The 19475-nt window shown below is 39.8% G+C and overlaps 1 protein-coding gene across 1 annotated transcript in view; it reads left to right on the forward strand.

Annotated features, from left to right (window-relative positions):
• Window positions 1-19475, forward strand: part of COL9A1 (collagen, type IX, alpha 1) — a 126069-nt gene that overhangs the window by 3236 nt on the left and 103358 nt on the right. The window contains exons 5-10 of the mRNA XM_012646511.1: window positions 3943-4339; window positions 14361-14444; window positions 15216-15236; window positions 16696-16770; window positions 17120-17155; window positions 17294-17356. Coding sequence (XP_012501965.1) covers window positions 3943-4339; window positions 14361-14444; window positions 15216-15236; window positions 16696-16770; window positions 17120-17155; window positions 17294-17356 — 676 coding nt within the window. The remainder of the gene's footprint in view (window positions 1-3942; window positions 4340-14360; window positions 14445-15215; window positions 15237-16695; window positions 16771-17119; window positions 17156-17293; window positions 17357-19475) is intronic.

A 19475-nucleotide genomic window follows, 5' to 3' on the forward strand; every position in this document is an offset into this window, starting at 1 on the left:
TTAATATTAATCTCATCCTCATCACAACCCTATGATATAGGGGCATTATTATCTTTACATTATGGGAAGGAAACTGAGCCCTAAAAGTTTAGTTTATTTGCATAAGTTTACAAAGTTGGGACATGCTGGGAGGATTGAAACCCAGGCATCTTGGTTTCAGAGGTTGTGTTTCTAACCACTACTCCATACTGACCCTAGAAAATCATTCACATTTGGAAAGATTATTGGCATGATAATAGCTACACTGAGTGTTTTTTCTGCTTATATTTCCTTTTCACGTACAGTTGTGCTCTTAAACTTCTAAATTTTTTTTCTTTGATAAAACAATTAAACATAACACAAGACCCCCAAGGCTGACTTAATTTTCTATTCTATGATTTGAGATTACAATCTGGACTGTCATTAACTCTAAATTCAGAGACTGATCAACTTGAGGCCACATAGCCCTCCTACCTCCTGCTCACCTTTGTGGTCACTGTTGTTTTCCTCTAAATGCTAGAGTTATCACTAAATCATGTACCCTGGCTATAACCAATGTCTCGTATTCATTATATCCTTGACTCTCTGCCCCCACAAAGACTAAAAACTCTTGCTTTACTGTCAAGGCTTATTAGGAGATGAGGAAAGAATTAGGAGAAGGAAATAAGAGAAAGACAGTAAAAGAGAAAGAGGAGAGTCAGAGGGCTGAGATATGTGGAGTCCCAAATAGGCAGTAAAATCTATTCTTGGGCAAGTTACTTAAACTGTCTTTGTTTCAGTTCCCTCAGATTAAAATCAGGGATAATAAGAACTATGTCATAAGGTTGCTATGTACAGTAAATGTTAATAGCTGGAGAGTGCTTGAACCAAGCCTGGTACCTAGCGGTGTTAGGTAAGTGTTTATCATTAGTGGTAGAAAGCACTAGAAGAGGAGAGTGTATATAGATGAGAGTATTTTCTCCTAGTGGATCTTTCCTTTTCAAGCTGTCCTCCAAGCCTCCTCATTCAAACACCAGGTGACAGGGAGGGTAGAAATGGGAATTGCTCTCAAGCCATACAGGGAGTAGACCATCTTGGTTTAAAGGAATTTTCTGTGTTGGAGAATACAGGCCCTGAGATAGCAAAAAGAAACTATTAGCAGGATCTTTGTGGGAGGAAAAGAAGAATATGGTATATGGAATTAACGTGATAAGAGTCATAATTTATCCTTATTTATCCTTTCAATTTTTTGAAAGCTTATGGGACATGTAATTTTTTGTTGCTTTTTATTCTTTAGACATAATAATTTCACATTTTCAACTCCCACTAACGAACAGATTATGTTTATTTGCCTTAAAAACACAGCCTTTAGCTTTCTTTGGGATAAGGTCATAAACAATATTCCAAGGCTCAAAGACTTTTTAATCTTTTATTCAAATCCTTATGGTTCTTCATTTAAGGTGCTCTGTGCAGATTGTAACATAATGAAATAAATCATTTATAGACCCAGCTTCTTTTAAATTATGCATGCTGTCAAGTTTACTTATCGATGAGTACAGCATATTTGCAAGAGCAAAATTTCAGGTGTTCAAAAGAAGTCGATGGGGCTGGCTGTTCTATAAATTAGACTTGTGAGACTTTTAAATGGTCTTAGGTATATATAAATACATACATATTTTATTAATACGAATAATAAAATAATTTTTCCTCTTACCATATTGACTTACTGTACTAGCATAGTTTGAAAAATAAATAACATGATAAATTATATTTGTACACATACCCACACACATATAGATTATCTTCATTTGTGTGGAGAGAAAGAGACAGATGACCTTGGTTTAATATATATTTATAAATGAGATGTTCATTCAGCAACCCCAACCACCCTCTTTTTTTTTAGTTTTTGGCATTACATACACGAAATCCCAGCTTCAAATTTATTGAGGTCAGTTAAATGAAATGTATAAATGTATAAACTTCCATAAGGTTTTATAGTTATACAATAGGCAGTACATTATATTGTCATTAGTGAACCTTAGTATCTTCTCTAGGGGTCATTCTGGAATAGGTATAATTCTGAAAAAATATAAAGTCAGAGACAATATGACAAACAGATTGACAAAAAGAAAATATATTAAAAACAAATATCTGGGGTGATGTGTTAGACAGTTCCACATGGGAAACAGTAAATGGTTCTTACATAAACTTTTCTTCTTTAGTTCCGAACTGAATATTTTTAAAGGTACATATTCAAACCTCCTGTACACTTGACCTATATAAAAGATACATGGTGAATTGAAAACTCTGCAATAAGAATAATACACATCACCCATGATTATATAAAAATGTTCATTGATAAAGAAATTCACCCAGTACCCTAAATACAAACCAAAATATTAGAAAATAATGGCTACAAGGAAGACTTGGGTGATAAAAGGAAGGGTACTCAGATGAAAAGTTTCACATTTTTATTACCCTTATAAAACTAACAAAGCAATACAATTTGTTGAGGTAGTTGTTCCATTTTATTGAAAGTTTGCAAAAATATTTAAGAAAAAGTTAAAATTTATTTATGCTATCATAAGAGATAAAGTTTTATAGTTAAAGTAAAGGCAGAAAATTTTAGCAAATTGAAGAGGGATACATAACAAAAGTTTGACCTAAAGGAAAGTTATTTGGGACTCTGGATCCTGGTCCATAACTGTTCTCAGAAATATCAAATTTTATTATTTAGCACAGAAAATTCAATGACACCTAGTTTGCCTAGCATTTCTTCCTTGCTTAGGAAGTTTTCTATGCTTAGAAGGAGGAATGTAGGATAAAACCTTCAAGTTCTTGAAAGATGATGTTTACATTTAACATGTCCTGATTTTTAAAGTTCAGTCTTCAGCTTCTAGTAGCTTGGCTTCAACAGAAGATCCAGGTAGCTGGTACAGCTCCAGATTATGGTCTTTATATAGACTGGAGATGCCTTAGGGACACAACCTGTCTCATGCTGCCATTTAAAGCAGTAAAGGAATTGGCAATGATACAGTCTCAGTTTGCAGATTAAGGAACAACTGGGTTGGAGTAAAGACATAAGAATTGGTCACCTTCCCCTTCTCACACATCCAGTGACAAGCTGCTACTTTAACATAGTATTTTGAACTCCTTAAAAAAACAAACATCCCCCGCCTGAGCAACATAGTGAGACCCTGTCTTTACAAAAAATTAAAAAATTAGCCAGACATGATGGCACACACCTGTAGTCCCAGCTACTTGGAAGGCTGAGCCAGGAGGGTCGCTTGAGCCCAGGAGTTTGAGATTGCAGTGAGCTATGATGATGTCACTGTACTCTAACCCAGGTGACAGAATGAGACCCTATCTCAACAAACAGATAAACAAACAAAAATCCCCCCAAAACATATTCAATGTGAAGAAGCTTCTAAAATCTGTACAGTTACTGATTCTCAAAAGGCTTATGTGCGCCTTGGATATAATTATGGAGTGGAATTTCCGAGCAATTATGAAAATAACAAACAATCTTAACATGTAACATTAAAATAAAAAATTAAAAGCTGCTGTTGACTGCTTTAAATAGTTTCATAAACTAGTAGAGCTGATTTGGATTTCTAATGATTTCGTCTCTCACTTGTGAAAGAAATGTTGGCAAGAAGTTTGCAAGAATGTGTTTTTTGGCAGAGATGAAATTGCTGAACAGTAGCTCTTTGGGTATCATAAATAGTAATATTGTTGGGATTATGTGGCATGGGGAACCTTCCTTAGCTATGAGGGAGGGTTTTTTAAAATGTGTATTTTAAGATGGAATGATTGAACTTCTGTGAAGGCCTTTACTAACAGTCATGAAAGAACAAATACTACATAGTTTTTCACACTGTAGCCTTTCCATGGGTTGAGAATCTAACATAAAAAGAGAATATGGTAAATATATGGGGGTACAGAAAACATGAGTGATATTTACTATTTTAAATTTTTACTCAGGAATTTATATCCCAGTGGACTGCCTGAAGAATACTCCTTTTTAACTACTTTTCGGATGACTGGAAGCACACTTGAAAAGAACTGGAACATTTGGCAGATTCAGGATTCCTCAGGGAAGGAGCAAGTTGGCATAAGGATTAATGGCCAAAAAAAATCCGTTGCGTTTTCATACAAAGGACTGGATGGAAGTCTCCAAACCGCAATCTTTTCAAATTTGCCCTCCTTGTTTGATTCCCAGTGGCATAAGATCATGATTGGTGTGGAAAGGAATAGTGCTACTCTTTTTGTTGACTGCAACAGGATTGAATCCTTACCAATAAAGCCAAGAGGCCCAATCGATGTCGATGGCTTTGCTGTGCTGGGAAAACTTGCAGATAACCCTCAAGTTTCTGTTCCAGTAAGTATAAAACCATGCACTGAGATTAAAGGAAAAACGGATTGCTAAAAATTAATACCTCAGATATCTTTGATGATCAGCCGAATGTCTTAAACAACAGTTATTTATTTTAAAAAATTTACTCAAGCTCTTATTCAAAAAGCTTTCAGTGCCTATTCTGACCATAGCGTGTACCAGATGGAATGCAGAATTAGAGGAAGTTACATAGATAGCTTCCGGTCTTGAGGAGCCTAAAGTTTACTTGGCAGGTGTTACATGCCCACCTGGAGCACCCAGAATCCTTCTGAGGCAACTTAGAAAGAAGCCATATTGGTGTGGCACATATCGTGTATATATAATTCATGAAAATATTCAAAGTAAGGTTAAGATGGGTGATGGATTTAGTTAGTCAAGAATCCCATGTTTCTTGGAAGCAATGAACTTTGAAATGGAAAGATTTAAGTTGGCAAAAGAATGGGAGAAAGTGCATTCTAGGTGACGGTAAGGCCATTAAGGGAAAAAGAAATATAGAATAGGTAGGGCACATTCAAAGGTCTAGTCTGGCTGATTTGAATGGTGTATCATGATATATATGAAAATGTGATAGTATGTGTCTGTGTGTGTGTGTGTGTGTGTGTGTGTGTGTGTGTGACCGGGTGAAGGATGCTGACTGCAGAGCGGTGAGAGAGGAGGTTTAGGAAGCCGTATGATGTCTGATCAACAAGAATAAAAATTATATAGATAGCATAATATTTATCTATTTAGTAGTATATCTTGCGTGCGTATTATAGAAGTAAAGGATTTTAAGTCTCTCTGTTCATGATTTTACTATAAAGATCCATGGTTATAAAGGTAAGGAATTGTATAATGACAAAATAATTGTGCCAACTAGTACCATATAGTTCTATCATTTTGAATTGTTACACTCTTGCTGAACAATCCTTTAAAAGGATATTTTATAATATTATGACAGGAATTTAGAAAATATAGCTTAGAGGACAAGTGTCTCCTTGGGGAAACTAAAGATCGAGCTCAATAAATAAACCATGGATGTCAACACCTCCCCCCCAACCCCGTCATAGTGGTATGGAGCTGTTACATTCTAGTCACAAGCCCCATATCATGGAGTGTAGCAGGGGTGATACAATGATTTTGAATTGTTTCTGTGTACTTCTCCAAAGAAAAAAGGTTATCAGGGACAGGGATTTCCGTAATGGAATTGTTCAAATAACTTGGTTTCAAGGGAAGAACTGTGATTAGTGTGAAGGGTAGTGTGAAATTTTTATATTCTGTGATGGACAGGAAACAATTTATAACTGTCACGCTACCACTCTGGCTTGTAGACTCTTGAGAAAGTATTTCTTCATTTAATGAGTTATCACACCTCAAGTGGCTGGGTTAGAAAGTCGATGGGACCACTGTTATGCCATTTTGAAATTTTGTGCTGCAAGATCTTTGCAATGATACTGGAAAGGTTTTTAGATAACACTGAACTTCTGCAATAGCTGGGTCATTTCTGGATCATAGGCGAGGGGGAAGATACTTTAGTTTATTTCCTCACTGTTATGAATATCAATCAAGTATTTAAAAATTCATTTATTGATTTTTTGGCTTTAAAAAATATTTTAAGTGTTTAAAGTTCTGAATTCTGGGTGCTCAGATGCTATTAAATTGTCTGATTGCCAGGGCAGTAAAATCTCCATATTACTTCACTACATTATAGTCTTGCCAATGTCATGGCTGAGTGTAGGTTTTCTGCCAAGTCTAGTCTCACATCACATTGGAGACCAGTTAGTAGAAATTATCTTCTGTTTTATGCTGCCATGTGCAGGAATGCAACTAGAAACCTGGCAGCTGGTTTTACCTTATGCTTTTGGTCCACGAAGGAGCTTTTCTAAGTCAGTATGCTGTAGCCAATGTTAAAAAGAATTTGAAATAGGCATGTACAGATTTGTTTCTTCAGAATTCTGAATTCTGACTCCCCCTACCAGGAAACACAAAGGAGACTTGGGCCTAACAGCCCATTAAAGTTCCATATTGGATGATGTTGGTGTTGGTGGTGATGGTAGTGACAATAATAACTAAACTAGATCAAGGTTATAGGCCAAAAAATTCCTACCTACATTCAAGGACTAGAAGTGACAGTGTCAAACAAACTTCTCACCAAAATGTGTTCCTCAACCTTCACCCTGTATAAGACAAAGAATTAGAAAGCTATGTAAGAAAAGCCCACTTGTGCTTATTAAAAATCATCCTAATACCCTTATTATACAAATTTAAAGTTCTCAAAATGCTTCGGTTCCCATTAACTTGTTTGATCCTGGTAACAACTTTATAAGTTAGCAAGTACAGATAGTATTATTCTCATTTCTCAGCTGAAGAAGTTACCTCGAGCAGGTATCTTGGTTTGTAAGAAGCAGGATTAGGCACAAAATTTCTAATTTACCTTATTTTCTGCCATGCCAACTAGTTTTCTTTTGAGAAAAGGAAAAATATGTGCAGCCACTCATGCTTCCTTATAAAGCACATCATTAGTCTTACTTTGGAAGGCATTTGTGATTTGTCTTCAGAATTTACTTGGCAGGAAAAATAACATAAATATTTAAAAAATAAAAAGAAGGAACATAAAACATGTCCTTAGACATTAATCCTACTTGTTTGTTCATTTAGAAGACTTTCACTGGGTGCAAATATACTGGGTATACAAAGTCAGATACATCACAGGCTTTGTCTTCTTCAGTGCATGGAGAATGAGGAGCTGAGATAAGTAAACAATCACAATATAACATGATAAGGACCATGACAGCCACAAGTACTGTGTGCCAGGAAGCACACAGAAAAAGCTCCTCACCAAGATCAGGGCAAAGTGGGGTCAAGGATGTTTCCTGAAGGGTATGGTGTCTGAGAAGAATCCTGGGGATGAATAAGTTATCCAGGAGAAGAGAAGGTCCACTGTTCCAGGCAAAGGGACTCTCATTTGGAAATTCCTACATGTATCAATTCTTTTCTTTTCAAGCCATTAGTCTTCCCACACTATTCCTCACTTTTCAGAACTGAAGAGAGTCAAATGCTCATACAAGTCCACAGACAAAGCCCACGTGTCCATGAGTTGTCCCTAGACCCTTGTTTTTATTGTATGGCCTGTTATCTTGGACTTCTCATCAATTTGGCTGAAATCTGAAGTTGCTGACAATTATCGAAGATCAATAATGATTACCTGTTCCTTTGAGATGTTAGAGAGTGGTGGATAGTGATATGCATGTATTCTAAGAGGTATAAGAACTGTACCAATAGGTCATCCTTCTCTCAATTTGAAGACAGAAAATATTCAGTATTATCATGTAAAAAAATTGTAAATTAAAATGAAATAGCATGAAAAGATTGCATGAAAACAATAGATAACAGTGTATTTTTCAATTTTCTTCATGCAATTGGATTCATTCTAATCCCTGATACTCTACATTAATTGAATACTTTTTTTGAGGGCCAACCCTTGGTTTTCTTTGATAAATCAATCAAGAGCAAAATGTCCCTTCTACAGATACTGTCAGATGTCAAAAGGTAGCCCCAGCAACTGCATAATAAAAAATGCAATTGAAAACAACCTTTGATGGATCACTAATGCTAAAAGACTCACTTATATTATAAGAAGTTTGTAATTTTCCCCCTGCTTATCCTATCTTTGGTCCCTTTTCCTTTTTTAAATGGAAAAGGGAAGCAAATTTCCAAAGGTTTCCATAAGGCTTGCACTATACCTGTTCACGTGGTCTACAACTCAAATACCTTCTCATCATTCGTGGTTATTTAGTGGGCTCAGAGCATTTTATATTTTTTCCCGATGCACTGCTGTAATACATTGTTAGTTTGATTTTAAAGCAATAAATCCCATATTTTCTATTCTCCTTTGTGCCAATATTTTAGGATGGTGCCATTTATCCCACTGCAAAGCTTTGTTTCCTGGCAGCATACCATAAAAACATGTTATTTTACGACAGGTTCTTTATTGTTTGTTGTCAGCATGATTGCCTAGGAGAGTTATTTGGTACAGCTCTATTAGAAAACAAAGTTGGCCTTTCTCCCTTTTCAGAGATGTACACTGGGAGTTTGGACTTGTTTGAGGGAAGATAAAAGTTTATGTGGCTATACAAATATATTATTTAAGCCATTCTTCTTTGTACTTGTGCATATTACAAATAAACCAACATGGAACATGATTAATCAGACAGGTTTAATGCTTTTAAAAATATATTTTCAAACGCGTTGCTCTATGTTTATCTTCATTAGATTTAGAGAAAATGTGAGAGCTGGCAAAACCTTTGGTGGTTTTGCCTTTTCTCTATTCCATAGAATTGAATCACACTAACTTCTAAATGTAAAAACAATCAAAGTCTCATGAATTATAATATGGAAAAAATAAATTAGGAGGTTATGATTAATGTGATTTCTGGCATTTGAGAAATATTGCAGAAAAGTTATGTTTTTAGTGATTTAAGGGATATATGTTATCTACTATGCATAAACTGTTAGGTTTGCTTATTAACTTATTTTGGCAAGTACACGTTTTACAAATTCTCTTTCACTTGAAAGTGTTAAATTAATAAAAAGAAATGGTAATCTTATCTACACATATCCATAAGAGATACTTTTTATAAAACTTGACTTGATCGACATATTTTTGAATGCTGAGTGTCAAAATAATAATAAAAAAAATAATTTTGGGGAGATAGAACCCAGCCTACTGCATTACAGACCATATTAACAGCAGCTGGGTTTCCCACTAGGTGGCGATGAAATGAGAACACACAGAAAGAGCTACTAACATAGGAGTCAGGATTGGGGGGAGGAGGCTGTGGATAACTAGGATAAAAACTAAATGCCGGTTAAATTTGCTTTTAATCAAAAGTTAAAAGCACTAAAATTTTTTTACTGTCCTCAGCTATTCCTATATTGTTTCAATAAAAACAATCAGGGCTATTAGTTTTTATATTTCTATAAAAATGTATATGGGCTAAGATCATAAAGAAATCTTTGTTCATGTTAATCTCTGTATCGTTAGTCTCTTTGGTTACGATGTGGTGTCAACAGAATCATGGATTTCAGAGCTTCAGGAAACTCTGAGCGCATCTACTCCAAACCACTCAGTTTATATGTGAAGAAATTGAAATCAGAGAGAGAAAGGAGTTTGCCCCAAATCATAATCAAACAAGAAGGCAAATACTATCAATTCTTTTATTACTATTTCTACTATTCGTCTCTATGTATTCATTCATTAACATTCAACAACTATTTATTAAACATCTGCTAAGTTATAGGACTTATTTTAGGTGGTGGAAAAAACATATAGAAATTAATGTTCCAATATATACATTCTGGGGAGAGGAGACAGACACGGTGAATAAATGAGTACATGTGAAGTATGCCAGGTGGTCATAAATGCTATGGGGAAAAATAAAGCAGGAAATTGAAGTGCCTGGAGAGAGGGCCTCATTGAGAAGAAAATATTTTAGCAGAAACCTGAAGGAGTTGGGGGAATTAGCATGTGGATATCCGGGGAGGAGGGTTCCAGGAAGAGTGAAAAGCGATTGGTGCTGGTGTTGTCTTATGTTTGAGGACCACCTGGAGACCAGTGTGGCTGGAATGAGACTGAGGAAGGAGGCAATGAGGCTGGAGGGCAACATGATAGAGATGGGGTGAGGAAGTTGTGTTAGCACCTTTGGCTTTCATGCTGTGTGAGACGGGCAGCTATCGGATGGTTTTGGATACATAAGCAATATGTACTATGTTCTCATATTTTAAAAGGATCTCTTAGGCTGCTATGTTGATAATATACCATGGGGGATGAGAAGAAGAGAAGCACTTAGGAGCAAGGGAGATCTTAACTATTGCAATAATTCAGGCAGAGATGGTCTTGGTTTGGAACAGGGTGGTAATGGTGGAGGTGGTGCAATGTCGTCAGATCCCCATATATTTTGAGGGTAAAGAAAAAAGAATTTGGGGTGTAAGAGAAAAACAGGAATCGAGGATGAACCAATATTTTGGGCATGAGTAATTGGAAGTATAGAGTCACCATTTACTGACATGGGAAAGACTGTGGGAAGAGCAGGTATTAAGGAGAAAATCATGAATTGGCTTGGAATGTGTAAATTTGACCAGGAGTTTGCTCATTATTAGACATCACAGTGAAGACGCTGAGCAGGCTAAAGCCATGAAATCACCAAGAGATTAGTGTAATAGAGAAGTTCTAGGATGGAGTTCTGAAAAAAACCAACATTTAGAGGTTGCTGAGTTGAGAAAGATGTTTCAAAAGAGATTAAGAAGGAGTCTGATATTGGAAAGGATCAGGAGATTGTGGTGTCCTCGATAGTATTTTAAAGAGGATGGAATAAGAAAGTGACTTAAGTGCTGTGGATAGGTAAAATAAGGACTGAGAGTCAACCATTGGGTTTGTTTGTTTGTTTATTTATTTATTTATTTTTAAAAGCCAGTCAAATTTAGCAGCGGGGGGTTGTATACGACCATTGCGTTTAGAAACCAATGAGGGTGATCTTGAGAAAAGACCCACTGGAGTGTTGGGAGTGAAAGTCCTATTGGGAAGGTTCAAGAGAAAATGGGAAGGAGAGGAATTGGAGACAATGAATATACACAACTCTTGAGTTTTGTATAAGGGGAACAGATAATAGGATGGCAGCTGAAGAGGGATGTGAAATGAAGGGAGGTTTTTTTTTTTTTTTTTTTTTAATTGGCAGATAACTCAGGATACCTGAGCATAGTTCAGAGTGTAACACTCGATGCTTTGCCACACTAGCCTCCTTCCAACTCAAAGGATCAGGCATTTATGACCAGATGAATCTCCTTGGGATGGCTTCGATATCAGGTCACCTTTCCCCATCTCCATCCCTTGCAAAAAATCTTTTAATGACAATTCAATAGTAATCTATGCAATAATATCCAAATTCCTTAGCTTAGAATTCAAAGTCAAAAAAATCTGGTATCTACTCTGCACCAGTGAATCTGGTCTCTTCTGTATATACCGCTTTCCACTTTTGTGCTCTGTTGTTGTCACCTGCTCTATTCAGAACCTGAACCTTCACGCTCCCCATCTCTGCTTATGGAGGCAGAAGTGGGGCTTCGGGGGGAACGGTTCCAGGGCTCCACTCACATGTTATCTGATCTTTTCACTGATGACCTTAGCCAGAAAAATATTTCTGTCATCTCAACTGCTATAGTATTTATCGTCAAAAGCATTTTTGGCTTACATACTGCCTTATACACTAGACATTTTTGTGTCTTTCATAGTGCCTATCTCAAAGCACGTGAATGTGTTACATAAAAGTATGTTGAATAAAGAAATGATTATATACCAGGTCTGCTAACTCCAAATCTACTGCTTTTTCCTTTCACCATTCTGCTGCAGGCTTTGGTATGATTCAGATGAGTGCTGCCTGCGTAACCACTTCTCTAGCACTATGTCTGGAACTGCATGGCCTCGTCTGCATAGAATTGGGGAAATTTTTCATTTTGAGGCAGCTCAGAGCCTTCTGCTCAGTAACCAGGAAGCTTCCCTTGGAGGAGAGCTTTTGTTATGATAGAAACCAACATTTTGTCATAAACTGAAAGGAAGTTTGAAATCTGAGGATTCAAATATATCTTTAAATCTTTCTTGCCACTCAAGACAAAAACTTAATGAAACATCTGTCTTATTAAAAAATCTATCTTTAAAGAGCTAGTTTGTAGGTGTTTTATGTTTGTAAAATTTAATCATAATTCAGTTTTCAAAAATCAAGCCTTGTGTCAATCTCATTAACATTGAGCCACATTTCACAGTTTGTCATTAAAACACTCAGGAGGAAAAGATAGTTGTCTGCAGTTAGTTTGTGTTTGGTTCTTATGAAGGGCTTAAATACCATATCAATCTTTCCCAATGACCTAGCAAAATAAGTAGAAATCACTAACCCTACTCAAAGAATAAAGAGTTGGGGCCAAAATTCCTTGCTTAAGTGTGTTGTCAGCTAGACATCACTCTATCCTCAAGAATGGAATTATACCTTAATGCTGTCCTGTAGAAGAGAATTGGCTAATGCCAAAGCTAGGCAGATGTAAGGCCACCTTACACTACACCAATCAGCTTTCTTTGAGACAGTGGAGAATTATTTTATGTTGAGAAGGATGAATTTTTCTAGGGCATTTTATGTTCCACTTAGTAGACTTAAAAAAAAAAAAAACCTTATTTCTCTACTTGTATTTTTCTGAAGTGTTACAAATTATAAACTCATTGTGGGGAGGGGAATTATCTTTGCTTTCCCTGGAATGTTTTCTTAGCACTTGGCCTATATTGGGACTTCAAAACTGTTTGACTGAAGGACTAAATTAAAATATTTGTCCATTTTGTCAGTGAGTATTCAAAGAGACAAATGATTCCAGGTATAAAAATGAGAAATGTGTGGAAATCAGCATTTTAGATGTATAATGAAAGTGACTTTTACCAAGGCACTCTGCCAATCTTCCTTCAAAATAATTAGCATGCAAATTGGAATTTATATTGCATGCCAAAAAATGGTTGTTGTGTAGATGATTATTAGCGCGTAGGTGGTGTTTATGTGGATGCGCAGATGTGTTCAGAAACCCTTGATCTATGTGGCACTCTGAACAACCCAGCCTGTATTCACAGATGAATTACATTTCATTCCCCCATTATCCCGTGCCACAATTGCAGCTTACATATTTAAACAGGTGTACCAATTTATCCAGAGAAAATTACATTTTTGAGAAAACTTAATGAATTATCTCACATTTGCAATGTGAGATAACTTTAATGAACCATTTAAACAAAGAATATAGGTTTTCCGGTTAGCCAAAACTTCCTTTTGTCTAACTTCCCCTTTTTCTGTGAGTAGAAGGGAAGGACTTCGTCGTCTCCAATTTTGATCTTCCATTCAGTAATCTCAACTCTGGATGATTCCGAAACAGTAGAAAAAACATCTCTTACTTCATTCTAGATTCAGCAGATCTAGAATCCTTTTGGCAGGTGGGGTGGAATGAAAATCACTATTGGATGAACAAAAAGAGGCAATATTGAGATGTGGGGCCTGGATCGTTAGCCAGACATTTGCATAATGCCAGTAGAATCTACTGACCAAGAAATATGGATCCAGTTGGAAGTGTCTAGCAAGAAATGGCACATGGCTGCAGGCTTCCTGTGGGATATAACATTTTTATTCTTTTTTTTGCCTTGTTGCCTGAGGCTCTTTTCAGATTAAGACTTGGCAACTCATCCCTTGCTCTGTTCCTTTCCTGTTATTTTCTTTCTTCCTTAACATTTGCTAAAAATGTAAGAAGTTATCAGGATACATTTGGATTTCAAGTGTCTAGAAAATTTTATCTTTTCAACCAATGAGTAAAATTATACAAATTAAAAAAATTTTTAATCTCCCCTCCCACTCTTAGATTTCCCTCTAATTTTCTTCACCTTAGATCTTTCCTCTTTTTATTTTAAGCTGTGACCCCTCCATAGAGAATGTCTTCTCTAGAATATAATTTTTTTCCAGGACTGGATTTTCTTTCTTTTACTTGTCTTCCTGCTTGTCACCTTTTTTGCTGTCTCCGTCTTTAATCTCCCATCTAAAATCTTAGAGATATATTCCCTGTGGAGTTCAACAGGCCTGGATTCAACACAGACTTTGACACTTACTGGCTTGTGACTTGGACAGTTCCTTGTTCTCTCTGAACCTTGGTTTGATAGGATCTGCCTGGTGAGATTGCGGTGAGAACAGAAATAGAAAATCAGTGCCCGTGGTCTGTTTTCCTGGCTAGGGCTATGATGGAGTAATTCAAAGCAAAAGACATCTACATCCAATTATCAGAGAAACTTGGGAAGGGCTTCCAGCCCATTTCCATTAGTAAATTTCAGAAAAGCAAGAGTCTTGGTCCAATGAGCTCACTCAGTTCCAGCTGGTCTCTAATCGTACAAATTCATCTCTCCCTTTAAATTACCAGCTTCTGTCTTCCAAAAGAACCTTAACTGACTGTCTGCTCCTTTCTCCAGTTTGAACTTCAATGGATGCTGATTCATTGCGACCCCTTGCGACCCAGGAGAGAAACTTGCCATGAGCTGCCAGCCCGAATAACGGTGAGTCCTTTGACTACCTGCAAAGGCTACTTCTGCCGGGCTCATGCCTCTCCCTCTCATCAACCTCCCCACCTTCTTTCCCTAAAGAGTCTTTCCCTAACGGGCTTTGCTGCATTGACCAAACCTGTGTTAAGTTAGCACAGGTTCTGCTCGCAACCTGGCTGGTAGAAACCACCTCCGGGTGTCTGATTCTCCCCTTGGTGGCTATGACCCTCCTCCCCCACTCTCAAACAACTCTTCAAGAGCACTTGAAGTCTACTCGCGGATAGTGGCACGGGCCACGCGGGGAGGCTCCCAGGACAACCAGAGGCTGCGTCAGGGGCAGGTGGGGCGCAGGCAGAGCTGCGCGCTCAGGCCTCGCCTGTGCGGCCGCGGGGAAAGGGTTAAGGGAGACTGTTGTCATTCTATCCGTCCTCCCTGGCCCGCTAGCTCTCCTCCAATCCCCGGGACCCTCTCTAGGGCCGTTCATAAACAGGGGGAACGTACGCCTCCTAGGCCCGGACACCTTTGCAAACGCTATTCCCGGGGGCCTCTTTTTTGCGGGTCCAAGTGCCATTTCATTCTAGTGGCGGGTCCGGAAGCTTTGCGGGACGACAGGCGGCAGAGCCGGGCCAGGGGATTAGCCGAGGGCGGCGGGCATGACCTGGACAGCGCGGAACCGCGGGACCCTCGGGCTGCTGCTGTCAGGGCTCTGCTTGTGTGCGGCTCAAGTAAGTTGTGCGAGAGTTGGAGCGTCGCTTTCTCACTTTCTCCCCATCTTTCCTTCCCCAGACCAGCCAGACCACCGACGAGGTAAGCTGGGGGAGAGAAGTGTTTGTATTTTTCAAGCGCACACAAGTGTTTATATTTTTTCAAGGCAAGGTTGGGGCGCAGCCGTCCGGGAACTGCGGGGAAGGTGCGGAGCATCCTCCGAGCTCTCCCACCTGCGTTGCCTGCAGCCATGAGCACCTGCAGCTAGTACAGTCGCCCTAGGTGACCTCTTGGTCTGAGAAAGGGCACTTGTTCCTCCACCTGGGCCCTAGCACTGCGGTCTCTGGCGCTGAAGGTAATAGGTGACTGGAGACTGAGGCTTAATTTCTAGCCTGTATTGCTTCTTACTCCCCCCATCCCCCCTTCCAAGTCACAGACAAGAGCAGGCCTTGCTGGAGAAGGCGGGAATTCAGGCAAGCTCCCTCTCCCGCTCCTCCAGCCAGTGGTGGCTGCACTGAACAGTGAGTCCTGCTAGCAGCGCCCGCGGCTCCTGGGTTGGAGCTGGGCAGCCCTGGCTCCCATCAAAATTTCAGCAACTTCCTAAAGGCTCTGGTGTCTCCTCCCTCCCACGCTGGAGAGGACCCAGCAGGGGCTGGAAAGCCCAGCCAGGTTTGAGGTTTCACTTACAAAGACCCCATTGTAACCTGTCTGGTCATTGGAGTTTAGAAAAACAAAGTTTTCCTTGATGAAAGAAAGACTTTCTTCTTCTTCTTCTTTTCTTTTTTTTTTTAAATCAGAAGCAAAAAAGTCTCACATTTCCTAAGCAACATGTTCATACTATTTCAGAGGCCAGCGTTACCTCTAGTACCATCAAAGGGTAGCTATTTGCAAGTGATAAAAAGGGTCAAAGCCTAGGGTCAGTCTGAAATTTGGTGTAGTTTTGAAGCGAGGTGCAAAGACCTCATGCAAGGTAATGTCACTGCAGGTAAAACTGAAATGAGGCCAGGTGCTGGTTTCACAGCTGTCCTGCCCTACTCCTCCCAAATCTTTTCAAGAATATCCCTCCTCCCCCTTCTACTGGGCTTGGAAAGACTTACAAGGGGCACTGTAGTCATCTGGTGTGGAGTCTCTCCATTCTTGGCTGTTCCATTCTGGCCAAACACTAACTTGCAATTACTGATTAAATCGAGGTATAGAATGACCCCCCCCCCCGCTTTCATTTTTAAATCTCTTTGGGGGCAAAAAAGGCGCTAGACCCTCCTTTTTCACAACCCCTCTCCAGCTTAATGCAGTCTGTACAGGTGAGGCCCAGTGAAGCCTCCCCCCACCTTAGGGGCGTCTGTCGTGCTATAACCCCACAGTTTACCTCATTTAGAGTATGGGGTGGCCCAAACCTGCGCTTGCTAGGAAGCCTGAGACACGTTAATTACCTTGGTTTCAAAAACCTGGGGCTCCGCAGGGAGGTATTGTTAGCGGGCGGAGGCGGGGGCTCTAGACGCTGCACTCCATAGCTCCTTGTTCCCAAAGTGCTTCACTAATCTGTGTCTGCTGTTTTTGCCAGAGAGGTCCCCCTGGCGAGCAGGGTCCCCCCGGGCCTCCAGGGCCTCCCGGGGTTCCGGGCATTGATGGCATCGACGTAAGTTTCTATCTCCAGGGGCCCTCTGTTCCAAGTCAGGCGCTTTCTTACTTTTCCAGCAGCAACTATGGGATTTTAGAGAGGGAGGGTCAGGGTCCCCCCTTCCCACCACCCCCTAAAAGGCAGGATTGGTCGTCGGTGAGAATTGGGGGTTTGGGGGTGGGATCCTAGGAGCCTGGGAATTTGGGGAGGGGGAGATAGACGTGTCCCTGTTGGTCATGAACCTGCCCCTTTCGGCCTTTATCCTGTTCCGGTCCAATCAGTGTGGTGAACCCACATGGGATTGTCCCAGGGGGGTTCCCAGCATCTCCCACTCAGACTGCACTCTCCTTTTCTTATATCCCTCCAGGGTGACCGAGGCCCAAAGGGTCCCCCAGGCCCCCCGGTAAGTTGATGGGGAGGGGCGGTCGTGTTCCACTTCCTTCCCTTAGACGTGTTTTGCAGCAACATGAGTTCGCAAGGTCTCAACTTTGCACATTTTTCTCTCCCTGCCTTGTCCCCTACCCCTCACCCCATCGCTCAGGGTCCTGCCGGAGAGCCGGGAAAGCCAGGAGCTCCAGGCAAGCCTGGCACACCGGGCGCCGATGTGAGTAGGCGAGTGCGGGGGAGCGCGTGATCGTGTGGGTGTGTGTGGGTGTGTGTGGGTGTGTGTGGGTGTGGGCGGCGGGGCCGTTGGGAGGGTGTAAGAAAGCGAAGGGAGGGAGGAAGAGAACTCCCTGTGTCCCTGAACTGGCGGTGGAGCTGGTAGCTTTTGCAAAGCGGCCATCAAAGGTGAAGATACCTCTCCCTCAAGGCTTCCTGGGGAGAGCATACTGGGCTGGCTGGCATTTCCTCCTCTCGGAAAACAGCAGGGGTATCTGCTTCCTGTCTCTAACAGTCAACTCCCTGCTCCGTCCTGGCCTCCCCCACCAAACTCTCAGCCCTACCGCTGGCACTGGGGGTCAGAGGTTGAGGGGTGGGATTGTCCTGGCCTTGGCTGCAGCTGGGGCTCACAGCAGGCAGTCTCTGCCCTTACCCTGTCACTTGCACTCTCTGAATCAATTTAGAAAACGAACCTGCAGGCAGGAGAAGGGGCAGAGCACCCCTAAATCCCAAGGGATAGAAAAGGAAAGATGTGCTTGAAGGAGGTGGGGGTATGTGGGGATGGGGCAGACACAGGGAAATGGTCAACACACACCGAATAGAAAATTCAAAACTAGTTTTTCCTCTTTTTGTGGTATTTTTCTCTGACTGGCCTTACTGACAGAAATGAGCTGGCTAGGGTTGCTTGAAGACTGGGAACCAGCAAACTTTTTTCCATTTACCCATCTTCACGCCCCCCATCCCTATCTGAAGGAAGTTCAGATGCTGAGTTTATATGGTAAACCAAACACTAAATATTTCTTCAGAGTGAAATAACGTCAGGATGCTCAGCTTCTCTTTACAAGCATTCTACTAATACTTAATGAGATCCCACCACAGACCACCTCAATTTTGTCAGTGCAAAACAAAGCTAAGTAAGGAAATGCCATCTGTTCTTGGAGAACATGTCATGGCGTATCCCTCAAGTTATCCTTCAAGTTACCATTCTTATGTGTTTTCCAAAAACTAAAGACTTTTCTAAATGAAAGAAAGCACCTGAAAACCTACATTTATAATTCCAAGAATTTTTTGAGTAGAGTTTAAGACAGATTCTTGGAGAGAAAACTAAGTAACTCGGTTTTAGCTGTTACTAAGAAATACTTTCTGTGTCAAGATTACCATAATGAAAGTATTTCTCTATATTACTTAGTGCTTTAGGAGATAGACTTTGTTTTATATTTCAAAGCCCCTAGTTAACTTTCTGTGTATGCAAAGTGGCAGGACATGGAGTACCTAAGGACTAATGTTTAGGTAACACAAACTGAATATCAAAGTAATATTTGGGTAATACAAACTAAAATTATGTAACTTGTTGGCTGTCAAGCTCTTCTCTGAAGCGTTGAGAATTACTTGCTTTGGCATACCATTATAAAAGTCTGATAAATACAAGGCCACTAAATAAACTAGTAGCCCAATATAGGTTGAATTTATTTCTATATTCTTTTGAAATTTCACCTAGGCTTTTGGGTGAAAAGAAGATTTCTGATTAAATTAAAAAATTTTGTGATAATTGGAGCATAAACTGGTCATCTGAAGTCATATCTTGCTATTGAGCTGCAATATAATTTTAGACAGAGGACTAGACTTATCTGTCCCTCAGGTTAATAGTGCTTTTTAGCTTGTTCAACAAATTCTTTACCATATACTCCAATGTCATAAAGAGAATCCTTGGTTTTTCCTTATAATTTCCCACTTTGACAGAAATTTAGGATAAACAAATGAAAGTTCTTTGAAATTTTTAGAAGTACCATGTAAAAACAATCACAAGTAACTTTTTTGGCCTATATTTACGGTCTCGTAGTGCAGCACAAACCAGATTTCAAATATTAAAAGATCTAAAAGAGTAAGGCTTCTTAGATCATTGAACTTGGATCTTAAAGGCCTCAGGGAGAAACAGATGAGTCAGTGTCCTGGGACAGAGGAGGAAAGCAAAAGAAAAAGAGCAAGAGAGAAAAAAGGAAATTCATGTATGTGCCAGTATTTTACATCCTAGATCTAAGGGAAAAATTAACTATGCTATTTGCATATGTGAGCTTTTTCCTCAAGCACTATCACAAATATTTTCTTTAACCTTATAATAACCT

The sequence above is a fragment of the Propithecus coquereli genome, unplaced genomic scaffold (genome assembly GCF_000956105.1).
Source record: "Propithecus coquereli isolate 6110/MARCELLA unplaced genomic scaffold, Pcoq_1.0 Scaffold244, whole genome shotgun sequence".
In the NCBI taxonomy this organism is placed as follows: domain Eukaryota; kingdom Metazoa; phylum Chordata; class Mammalia; order Primates; family Indriidae; genus Propithecus; species Propithecus coquereli.